This window comes from Xenopus laevis, chromosome 1L (assembly GCF_017654675.1).
Source record: "Xenopus laevis strain J_2021 chromosome 1L, Xenopus_laevis_v10.1, whole genome shotgun sequence".
Taxonomy (NCBI): Eukaryota; Metazoa; Chordata; class Amphibia; order Anura; family Pipidae; genus Xenopus; species Xenopus laevis.
Genome location: NC_054371.1, coordinates 105,085,734 through 105,098,726, shown reverse-complemented (window position 1 = coordinate 105,098,726; position 12,993 = coordinate 105,085,734). Strand labels below are relative to the sequence as shown.

Below are 12,993 nucleotides of genomic sequence, written 5' to 3'. Positions count from 1 at the left end.
TGTTTCACCAGGTTAATTTTTTTGTAATTGAAAAAGTACAGGTATAGAACAATTTTTGATGGCAACTAAGCAGCAGAAGTCCATATTTGTGGCAAAACACCACTACTGGGCTTATTTAATGCTTACATTTTTAAGTATACGTAAGATATGGTGATGCAAATTACAGTGTACCATTATACAGTACGTATACCTTAATACTTATTAAGATGAACACACAATTATCACATCTAAGCAGAATTAGATGGACAGCTGAAATCAATGTCATTAGTCACTAATAGTGACTGTTGTCACATTAACTTTTAAAATTGTCATTAATTTTCAGTGTTATAAGGAGAAATGTATATTACGTTTCTGTTTTTTTCTCTTAGCTGGAGTAATGGTCAATCAGAAAGCATGATTTCAGAAAGCCACTCAGTAATAGTTACATCATCGGTGGAAAACAGCAGGCACACAAGCCCAACAGGGCCAAGGGGGCGTCTTAATGGTATTGGAGGACCTAGAGACTGTAGTTATCTCAGGCATGCTAGAGATACTCCAGACTCTTACAGAGATTCACCACACAGTGAGAGGTAATACCACAATTGCTATAGAGCTATAGAGCTTTCAACACTGTTATCAAATTGTTATTAACTTTACTTATGTTATACTTTCACACCAGCTACTTCATTAGTGGAGTCTACAATCTAATATCCTTATCACATATCTCAGATATATCTCAAGAAGTACAAGATGATAAACACTAGCAGAATCAATCTTAAGCATATTTTTTGGCGGGAGGGTCAAATTGATTTATGCAGTGGACCAAAATTTTAGCAATTTTAAAATAGTTACTCAATGTATTTATTTTTCTCACACACACACATTTAGGGGCAGATTTACTAAGCTCGAGTGAAGAATTCGAATGTAAAAAACTTCGAATTTCGAAGTATTTTTTTGGGTACTTCGACCATCAAATGGGTCAAATTCGCTCGAATTCGATCAAATCGAATGATTCCAACGATTCGAAGTAAAAATCGTTCAACCATTCGACCATTTGATAGTCGAAGTACTGTCTCTTTAAAAAATACATTGACTTCATACTTTAATCCTACCGAGGTGTAATGTTAGCCTATGGGGACCTTCCCCAGCACTTTTGTAACATTTTTTTGATCGAATAAAAATCCTTCGATCGATCGCTTAAAATCGTTCGATTTGAATGATTTTATCCTTTGATCGAACGTTTTTTACTTTGATCGTTCGATCGAAGCATTTGCGGTAAATCCATCGAATTCGATATTTGAAGGATTTAACTTCGAGGGTCGAATTCGAGGGTTTATTAACACTCAAAATTCGACCCTTGATAAATGTGCCCCCTAGTATAATTATTGTATTTTTAATATAAATAGTAAAAGGCAAATTAACATTTGGGTGTGGCTCCTATAGTCCACCACTTTGAAGGGAACACAGAAATAGAAGCTTAAAATGCAGTTCAGCTCAGTAGTGTGTGTTTTTCATATAAATTGGAGTTTTTCCTGACCCTTTTTTTAAAAAAAAATATTTTTTACTTAATTACCTAGAAGCTGGGAAGGATTTATTTTAGCAAAACTGTAAACTTCATCTTGATTATTGTAGTGTTGCATAACTTTCTGGCACTATATAAATGAATAATAATGACGATGATCACATGCTAATGTTTTTTTAGGCCAGTAGTATATAGTTAAACTGTAAAACTCTATAACAAAAGTTCTTCAAAGTGTAACAACTTAGAACAAAACAGAAACATTATACATTTATTAAACTAATACCTTACAGGAAGTTAATATAATTTCTGTTTTGTTGCAGATATGTTTCAGCTATGACTACACCAGCCCGCATGTCACCAGTAGAATTCCAGACACCAATCTCTCCTAAATCGCCTTGTTTGGAAATGTCTCCACCTGAATCTAGCTTAGCCGTTTCTGTTCCATCAGTGGCTGTGAGCCCCTTTATAGAAGAAGAAAGACCTCTTCTTTTGGTGTCTCCACCAAGGTTACGAGAAAAGAGATATGACTTATATTACCACCATCACCACTACAACCAGCAGTACAATTCCTACCATCACAATCCTGGCCATGACAGCAGCAGCTTACCGCCGAGTCCTTTAAGAATAGTAGAAGATGAGGAGTATGAAACCACACAGGAGTATGAACCGTCACTAGAGCCTGCAAAGAAATTAGTCAACAGCCGAAGGGCAAAAAGAACAAAACCCAATGGCCACATTTCCAATAGATTAGAACTGGACAGTGACACAAGCTCCGAGAGCAGTACATCTGAGAGTGAGACAGAAGATGAAAGAATAGGCGAGGAAACACCTTTCCTGAGTATACAGAACCCACTGGCAGCCAGCTTAGAGTCCGCCAGTTTATACCGACATGCTGACAGCAGGACTAACCCAACTAGCCGATTCTCAACACAGGAAGAATTACAAGCAAGGTTGTCCAGCGTTATAGCGAATCAAGACCCTATTGCTGTATAAAAGAAGACGAAAAATGACCTGTAAAACTTTATTTTATATAATGAAGTATTCCACCTTAACTTAAACAATTTATTTTATTTTAACAGTTCCGCAATTAGAACAGGAAAAATTTTATAAATTAAGTATATGTACAAATGTGTTATGTGCCATATGTAGCAATTTTTTACAGTATTTCAAACAAAGAGACATCAATGGTGCCTTTATGTTATGTTATGTTGATAACAATTTTGTACGTCCCATTAATTGCTGTCCCACTGTATTTTTGCTGAACTTTATGACTTTATTTTTCTTGGCTTTTTGTGCATTGCATCTATGGTGTTGACTGAATGTGTAGTTTTCAAGAGTTGCAACTATTCCCTATATTTGCTTGTTGTACTGTAGCTTCCTGATTAGCTATCCCTGGAATGCAGTGCAATACTGTGTTCTCCTACGATGGGTAGTGATTTGCTTTCAGTACAGTATATAAAACATAATATCTGAGCTGCCAGCCAAAGTTTTGCTTTATGGGTAAATGAGTAGGTTGAAGAGCATGCTTCTGTTAACTACATCAGGATAGTGCAAATAACTAACATAGAATACATAATGAATATACGCCTGCTACTGTGAAAACTGGCTAACAAAAAAAACTATAATTGTAGTGCTGTCAAATTTTCTAGTTAGCCTTGAAAACAGGTTCATGTACACTGAAGGCATCAAACCCCCCTCCCCTAAAAGAAAGCTTTCCAAACACAAATTACATTTCAGAACTCTGAATACAAAAAATTAACCTGATAAAGTAGAGGAGTCATAATAGGAGACAGATACATGATTGGTGCAATCACTTTGAACACTGATCCTCTTTATTTTTTTAATACTTTGTTCCATATCAAACAGGGTGTATGTAAGAGATATAAACATTACAGAAATGTAGCAACTGTCCACTTATTAGAAAAGAAAAAATACAAAAAAAAGAACTAGGAAAAAAATTATTTTATACAGGTATTCCATATAAATTGTTTTTATAGGAGGCATATAGTTTTTTTTAATTATTGCAAAACCTTACGAAGTCAGAATTGGGCATCCTATTTTGATAAACAAGAAAAAAAGGTATTTATTTGAAAAGCCCATTTACTATATAGGTAAGCACGTTTGCATTAGTTAGGCTGACAAAATGCATGAGAATCGGTTTAGGAATGTGCATGAAACAGTGATTAAATGAGACTTGGTGACTATTAATAGATTCTATAGTTTTAGATCCATGCCGCAAATATTGCATATTTACACTAGGAAGGATCATTATTTTGCATTTTCTTTCCCCAAAATGACTAAGCATGAATCTACCATCAGTGTTCTGTTATCTCCCATTACTTTGATTATCTGTATCAATGGAAACATTCTAGATTGAAAGACAATTTCTCTGGAAATGTTTGGAAGAATTAAAAAATGTGATTATTTATAGACAGTCTCTTTGTAGCAGCAACATCTGGCTCTTGGTCTTCATACCATTTTCACTGTGATACGCTGGGGAATGATGCTATTCAGTTTACGTTTCCTCTGTTTCCTAACAAAGCTAGAATGCGATCTAATTCAATATAAAAGGGAAAACACATTTTGAATGCTTGCTTTTTGAAAGAATGAGACAAAAAATGTCAGCAACTTTTTTAGCATTTTGCTCTGCATAACTAACATTTTTAATTTCATTCCTTTTTTTCTGTTTTTTTTCTGCCATGAAAAGTATGTTACAATTGCATTTGTGGGACTCTCTGCAAAACTGACATGGATGAAAATAGCCTGCTTCTTAAAAAATCAGCACCTGTAGTTTTGAAGGGCATATCCCATTCTAGTGCGTAGTAGCAATTTCTGCCTCATCAGCCACATTGGCTTCTGTTAATTGTAATTTAAGGAAAATGCTGCAGAGTATATGGTTACAACACAATTGGCACATATCACAAAATCCAATATATGTTTTTTTTTCCAGCTGTGTGTGTAAATACATATTAATGAATATTTTACTTATTCAGTTACCGTCTATAAGAAGTTTTGTGTCATTAGCTCTTTCCTAGTTTTTTGTGTAAAAAGTTAAATATATGTTCTTATTATTTATATTTTAGCCTTTAAGCTAGGAAGAGAAATTTCAATTTATGCTAAATGTTTATTTTTTTGTATTTTTTTATAGTTCAACATTTTTTTCTGTTCAAAACATAATGTATCTTTATTTTCTGTTTAAAAAGTAATTTATTGTTGAGAAGAAAGAATGTATTGGAAATTGGCAAAAGAAAGTTACATGTTGCAAGGTACTGGAAAAACAAAAGAATTTATTATCCCAAATACTAAGCAATAACTAATTATGATTTCTATTTCTTATATTTTTCAATTCTCTATCTGAAAAGGAGTTGACGATGCAATAAAATGCTGCCGTATATATAACCAAGCATTTCAATAGAAAGTGCTGACTTGTCAGCATAAAATAGGTCCTAAATGAATATAGGTCTAGTTTTCAAATATTTGATATTACAACAGGTTTAACTTATATAGAAACAATAATCAATATAATTGTTCTCCCCCGCAAAAGAAAACATTTCTGGTCATGCTGTGAATCTCTGAAACTGTAATTTGTAAAAGCCTTGCATGTGAAAATATGTCTGAATAAACTGTCCCTCTTTCCTGACTTGCTCAGTCTTGTGGTTTTGCCCTTCTGAATCCTCACTTGTAAACATAATAAGAGCTGTTTGCTTTAGAACTACCTTTTCTCTTGCACACACAGCATCCTTGCAGGGGAGATTTTGATAAATGACTCTAGTTTGGTAGGGATATTAAAAAAGAGCAACGTAGGAAATATCCAAAGGGACACTGTGTATGCAACCTGGTGGTTTTTAGTTCACCGGCTCTTCTAATTGTCACACAAGTGAAGTGCTCAGAGGTAAAGGGAAGATGATCTGCAAGATGAAAAACAGACACATTTTTACCTGCAACAACCTGGTTATTGCTAAGACTCTGCAAAATATAAACTACTAGTTGCATGCAGCATCCAACATACGCATTCAATGGTTGTCAGACTGTTTAAAAAAATGTATATATGGGATAATTTGCTAATAATAATTCACACTTGCAAATAGAAATCCAGCTTTTACTCTTTTTTTCTTACCAATGTGTCCATTATTTGTGTTTTTTATTCAGTTTGACAGTATCCAGTTACATTTTCTTATTCAGGTTGAGTTAAAACGTACAATTTATGCAATAAAACGTAATAGCGTGGGTTTACCTTAGAATATCTAAACTAAGAATGTTATGCATTTGTGGCTGGGAAAATATTTTGCAAAAAATATGAATATATTATATGCACCCATATAAACACTCATAGTTAGGGTTGCCTTATTTGATTTTTACAAAAAACCGAACAAGGGCGCAGGATGATGGCATCAGGGTTGGGACTGTGGGAGGGACATGGCATTTGGGGGAGTATTTGTGCCTCATGTGGGTGGGGTTTTAACGTCAGATGTGGTTATTGGTCAGATTATTAATCGGGTTTCACAAGGCTAAAAGCCAGCCAGTTGTGGCCTGAATAGCCCTGTTCGGGTCAAAACCGAATAGGTGGCAACCCTACTACTACAGCTCCAGGTTACAGCTACACATTTCAAATACAATTTCTATACATAATGCTTGCAAACCAATATAGTACCATTTTATTTGTTTTCCATAGTCCTTTGTAATGCACAGTATTAATGTGCTCTATTTTAAACATTTTATTTATTTCAATAAAGAAAAGTTTTTGTCTTCAATACAGAAGCTTAGAAGTTGCTAATTCTAGGACTTAAAGATTGAATAAAACTCCAAGAATAGAAGTCATCATGTTTAGATTGATTCAGTAAGACTTCAAATGGTATATCATATAAAGAAAACTGGTTCCTCTTTGGTGGAAATAAATCAAAATATTAAATGTAAGGCATATTTGGTGGAAAGGGTATCAGATGCAAAACATGTTCCAGATACTAAATTGAGGACTACTGTATTTTTAGATGATGCCTTATTCATTTTTCACCAGTCAACCATGAACCTGTGTTTGTCTAGCCTAGTGATTGTTACCCCCATTGACAGTGCTGTGGGATTCATACAAGAAAAGGAAGTTAGATTGGCAGGTAGGGTCAAAAATGACAGTATCTGAGTACCTTCGTTCCACAGACCATAGAAAGGGTAGGATTTGGGGTTTCTAAGGAATCCCTGGCTAAATGGATGCATTTAAAACTATATTTATGTTTCTTTTCATTTTTTGTAATACTAATATTTCTGGTTTCTGAGAGGTGCTTGGATAAAAAATGTATACATAGCACCCATTTTTATTATACTTAGGAAACAGGAACATTGTTGTCTAATTATGATATTTTATTTAAGCTCAATGAAGCAATATGGCAGCTAACACTTCTGTTAATTAAAACAAGCATGTAGCTAAACACAGCTCTCTGTAGAATACCCTATGCATTTATGTTTTACTGGATCATTATTGGAAAATAAAATAATAGTGAATCAAAAAATAGATCCAATTCCATTGGTTCACCGCACCCCATCTCTTTTTATTTTTTATGTTCATGCAAAGGGAGTAGGCAGGATGTACTTTAAGAATCCTGAACCATATGAGAATAACGAGAATTGTTGGTAATTGCCCCTTCGAGGAATGTGTTTAGGTCTTTAGGATCTCTATAATCAAAAACATTAAACATGAAATACACCCAATAGGGTTGTTTGGTCACCAATAGGTACTGTTTTATTATAACAGCGAAAAAGGAAATAATTTAAAAAAAAAAAAGTGATTATAGCTCTCTTGGTTTCTGGACTCTTTTCAGCAGTATTTGTTCCCATATGGTCCTTTCAGGTTCATTAATGGCATTCCATCACCCCCTTCATATAAAAATACACAAGCTATTTCTTGATTTGTTATAACTTATGAATCTGTTTTCACTCTACAAGAAATTCAATAAGTCCCAAAGGAATGCATTTTCTTGCATTTTACAATCCAGATAATGGGCATTATTGCGTTTTGTTATAAAAGCACATTAAATACACATATCATAGTACTGTTGCCACCTTTCCTATTAACAAATAAGACAGTGGGAAACAGAATTCCTATTCTATGAGCTGACGCTCATAGAATAGGAATTAAGTTATTCTGTAAGGCTATGTAGTTATAGCCCAGTCATTTACGTAGGTCAAACAAGTAGTAGTTTATTATTCCTGTACAGCTAGAGGTCTATTTATGAATAATTGGATTTGTGTAATTTCTACTTCAAATAAACTCAAAATTTTTTAAAAAAAATTAATATTACCTTATTTATTAAAAAAACAGAATATAAAATAACCCGTACAAAAAGCACCATTATGGTCTATCATATAGCCTTTAAAGGGATTCTGTCAGGATTTTTATGGTTTAATTTTTTCTAAATTACACTATTTACATTGCAAATAATTCACTCTATCATTTAAAATGTTATTCTTGAACCAACAATGTATTTTTTGAAGCTGTGATATTGTTGTGGAGGCAGCCGTCGCAGTGCATTGTGCCTGATTCTGAGCTTTGAGAAGGAGCCAGCACTTCAGGATGGAACTGCTTTGACACAGCTATTGTTTCTCCCCTTCCCATCGTATTTTACCACTACCCAGGTCTTGTTCCCTAGCCCCACCTAGTGGTAGACATGAGCATAGCATCCAAGCAGGAAAAAGTAGATGTCAGGTAGCTGCTATCTTGTTAGCTGTCCATTTTTCTGTTTATAAGCTGCTGGGATGGGAAGGGAGGCAAGTGACATCCCTCCAACTTGCAGCGCAGCAGTAAAAAGTAACTGAAGTTTATCACAGCACAAGTCACATGACCTGAGGGCACCTGAATATGTCTAGCCATGTGCCAAATTTCAAAATTAAATATAAAAAAATCTGTTCACTCTATTAAAAAAACGGATTTCAATGCAGAATTCTGCTGGAGCAGCACTATTAACTGATGTGTTTTGAAAAAACATGTTTTCCAGCAGCAGTATCTCTTACAAGGTCAAAATAAATGATATAATGTATTCAGCGACAGTTCTCTCAGACATGTGTTCACCTAAAATCCTATCCTCAGTGATAATCAGACATCTTCTGGGAGTATCTATGAAAGGAAATAAGCACTTTATCCATGTCTCACCCTAAATGGCCTTCAATCCAGGTAACCACATCCACGAGTCTAGTCCCACAGGAGGGGCAACCCTACAGAACCACGGTTCTAACTCAATTGATGCCCTTATGGATCTGGAAATATCTACTGGTGAGTAAGGCATAAGAAAGCTTATTATATGTTCCCCATAAATTTTTATACATATTGATCATACCCTCCCTTAAGAACCTATACTCCAGTGTAAACTGTCCCAACCTGAGCAACTTGTTCTAATAATTGAGCTTTTCTGGCCCAGTAATGTGTATGTTTGCAAATTTCTTCTTAAAGTGATTCTGTCATGATTTTTATGGTGTAGTTTTTATTTCTAAACTACACTGTTTAAACTGCAAATAATTCACTCTACCATGTTAAATCTAATTCCTGAACCAACAAGTATATATTTTTCTAGTTGAAATATTGGTGTGTAGGCAGTCATCTCTGGTCATTTTGCCTGGTAATGTGCTTTCAGAAAGAGCGAGTGCTGCACTATGGAACTGCTTTCTGACAGGCTATTGTTTCTCCTACTCAATGTTACTGAAGGAGTCACAGTGGGACCTGGATTTTTACTATTGAGTGCTGTTTTTAGATCTAGCAGGGAGCTGTTATCTGGTTACCTTCCCATTGTTCTGCTGATTCTGGTGGGAAAAGGAATGGGGTGATATCACTTCAACATGCAGTGCAGCAGTAAAAAGTGACTGAAGTTTATTAGAGCACAAGTCATGTGACTGGGGGCACACTGAGATTATGTTTAGCCCCATGTTAGATTTCAAAACTGAATATAAAAAATTCCATTTGCTCTTTTGAAAAAATGAATTTTAGTGCAGCAGCACTATAAACTAATGCATGTTTTCCCATGACAGTATCCCTTTAATTGCTCTTCCTCATTTACATATTGATTATATCATGTGCCTCTGCAGGAAGCATTTTAGGTATGTTTTTTTCTGCTCTTGCAACATTAACATTTAATGGCTCCTTTAATAAACTCCTCTGCAAACTTTGTAGTTTGTATATTCTGCTGTCTTAACAAATATCTTTAGTCTTACACTTTTCTTACCCTCTGATTTAGCTGGGCGAACAATTTGTTGATTACACATCTTCTCCAGTACACATCCACCTCTGTCTACCATGTAATGAATCCAAGATTGTGCTGACTCTATACACAATAAAAGGCTGAGGAAAATGTATCCCATGTAAATCATTCACAAACATGGACGTTCTCAAATGGGGCAAGGGGGGCACTTGCCCCCCTATGGAATTATGCATGCCTCACAGTCCACTTTGGAACACACAGCCATCTTGGATTTGTTTTTACAGAGGTAAAAAGATTTTCTTTTAGGCAGAGGTAAACAGAAAAAGACAAGCAGAGTGGGAACTTTGGTGCTGATCTTATGCCTATGCAAGTGTAAGGGAGGTAATGCTTTTTAGTCTATTCTGCTTTGCTCTGGCATGTATTAATGGAGTGCTCATTGGCCATTTTTCAGTGATCCTTCTGGCTTGACTGGGGTTGAAGATGTGCTTATTGGCCATTTCTACAGTGATTATACTGGCAAGTCTGTGGTTAATAAGCTGATCATCCATTTCCTGTAGTAATTATATTGGAACACCTGGGGTTAACATATTTTTAATTGGTTTTCTAGTAATAATAGTAATTATAGTAAAGTAAGTAGTAATTATACTTGCATATTTCAGATTAATATGGAAATTAATATGTAATTTTCTGTAGGCGCCCATGCTTACAAATGATCTAAAAGGAATTTTACAAGCAGAAACACAATAGATGCCCCTGTGCTAGCCTGTGTTTTTTGGAAAAGTGTACTTTCAATGAAGATATACTTCACCCACAAGAACCTGTTTGTTCCAACACTCTACTGCAAGTTTCCCAATTACTTCTGGTTATTCTGCCTGTCTGCTCAGTGCTTCCTAACATAGTTTTTCTTAAACTCTCCATTTGTCTGTCTTTGTTCTGTTAAACTGTCTTCATCCCTGATTCCATATAGACATTCTATGATACACTACATAACTTTTTACAATATAATGATACCTACAGCTACTACTTGTCCACTGAAGCAAAACCATTGCAAATTCTTCTCCCAAATCCCCTCCTCCTCTCTCTGGATCTTATGGGTAGCTTTCCTAATTCTGGTCTCCTCAGCATACCCAACATACACAGTCCCAATATTTACAAACAATGTTTTACATATTTACCCCACCTAATTGTATCAGATTCCCACTGAAGGCCTTTTCCAGTGTCCTTATCAATGCCTGCTCTGTTTTGTTCAAAGCTTTTTCATCTTTTTCCCTAACTAAAACTAGTTTCGACAAGATTCTGCAAATGCAAAATTTTCACAGTTAACAAATCTAAAATTAGTGATAACACTACATGGGTTACATATTGTATTTCATTGAGGCAACAGGTGAATATAATGAATTCTACTGGTGGTAATATCATTTCAGGCACAATAGTATGGGTGAAGAAAGGCAGTCATAACACTGGAATCAGAAAAAATCTATGTTGTACTACTCATGCAAAGTGAAGCCTTCTGAAATCAGAAAGTATTTACTTGTATCATGCCATACACACTGGATAGATACCAAAAATGAGAGTTTTGATTCTCCCATAAGGCATTATGGGCAGAGACATGCAAATCACTCCTTTATGTCCCTTTGGCCAACTATGCATCCAGAACAGCTGGTTTTATAGCACAGATACAGCCTAATTGTTCAGAGCCATATATCCAAACTGGCAGACAGTTTTGATCTTGTTAAATTTCTTCCGTGGAAGATATTGGAACATGGCTTCTGAGGGGTAGGACTTGGAGAGTAGTGAAACTGAACCTGGTTAGGGTAAAAATGGCTGAAAGGAGCATCTAGGCAGTGCTGTGTGTATGGCATGAGACAAGTAAATACCTTCTGATTTCAAAAGGCTTCACTTTGCATATAATTGCTTGTGAAGGGCTTTTTGGCTCCTTCTCACCCTAACCAGGTTCGGTTTCCCATTTCACTACTCTCCAAGTCCTACCCCCTCAGAAGCCATGTTCCAATATCTTCCATTGATGAAATTTAACAAGATCGAAACAGGCTGTCTGCAAGTTTGGATATATGGGTCTGAATCATTATGCTGTATCTGTGCTATAAAACTAGCTGTTCTGGATGCATAATTGGCCAAAAGGACATAAATGAGTGATTTGCATGTCTCCGCCCATGATACCTTATGGGAGAATCAAGACTCTCTTTTTTGGTATCTAGGCAATGCTGTGTGCATGGCATGAGACAAGTACTACTCATGGGTTCCTTGAATCATGCCATGACATGCTATGTATGGTTTTCTAGGGTCTCTGTACTATTAGGGGATTGGAGAGACTATAGGATATGGCCTTCCTGTAATTTTTTTAGAATTCTGGATAATGGGTTTTCAGATATCGAATCCCATACTTGTATTGCAATATATTTGTTGGCCAGCTATGTCAAAGTCATTGCTGGTCTGATCACTGTAACTGACTCATTGCATACTAACTTAGTGGAGTTTTTTTGCTTGTTGTTTGGATAGGTAGGAATTAGTACCTGTTAAATGACATCCACAAACAAGGTCCCACATCCATGACGAACATTTTTTTCTAATATCACTTTGAAAGAAAAACTGCTGACTAGTAAAAATTAAGGTGAAATAAGAAAAACAATAACATTTTCTGCATTTTTTTAATATTGTCTAAAAATAATAACATCAGAAAATACATTTCAAATGTTGTTACTGGGATGGCTATTCAAGACAATGCTGATAAAATATCTTTACTGGGATACAAGAGGTGGACTATTGTATTACAGGTATGGGACCCGTTAAAATCTCTGAATTACGGGAAGGTCGTCTCCCATAGACTACATTTTATCCAACTAATCCAATTTTTAAAAAATAATTTCCTTTTTTTCTGTAATAATAAAACAGTATATTGTACTTGATTCAAACTAGCATATAATTTATCCTTATTGGAGGCAAAATCAGCCTATTTTTATTTAAGTTTAAGATCCAAATTACAGAAAGATCCATTATCTGGAATGCCCTGGTCCCGAGCATTCTGGATACTAGATCCCATACCTTTATCTTGAAATAATATTTTCCTCTGTGCTTGGAATAAAGCCTTAGATTCTGGTCTGTTCATTGCAGTTATTGTAAAGATAGAGCTAATGAGTCATCTCCCAGAGGAAACATTTTAGGAAACCTAATTTTCTTCATTAATTGAGGTTTTTTAGCATTTTCCCCTGATCTCCATACCAGCGTACTTTTTCATGTAAGTGCTTTGAATCTATTTAGGATTGCTGTGTGTTATATACCTAGTTACTGAGTCCCGAA

At 35.3% G+C, this 12,993-nt stretch overlaps 1 protein-coding gene across 11 annotated transcripts in view; it reads left to right on the top strand.

Moving 5' to 3' along the window:
- The window catches only part of LOC108712234 (pro-neuregulin-1, membrane-bound isoform), a 480,176-nt gene extending 474,560 nt beyond the window's left edge, over positions 1-5,616 (top strand). For all 11 annotated transcript variants that reach the window (XM_041561438.1, XM_041561437.1, XM_041561421.1 and 8 more), the window contains 2 exons: positions 369-569; positions 1,822-5,616. In XM_041561438.1, coding sequence (XP_041417372.1) covers positions 369-569; positions 1,822-2,494 — 874 coding nt within the window. In that variant the 3' untranslated portion in view covers positions 2,495-5,616. The remainder of the gene's footprint in view (positions 1-368; positions 570-1,821) is intronic.
- Positions 5,617-12,993: the final 7,377 nt, after the last annotated feature.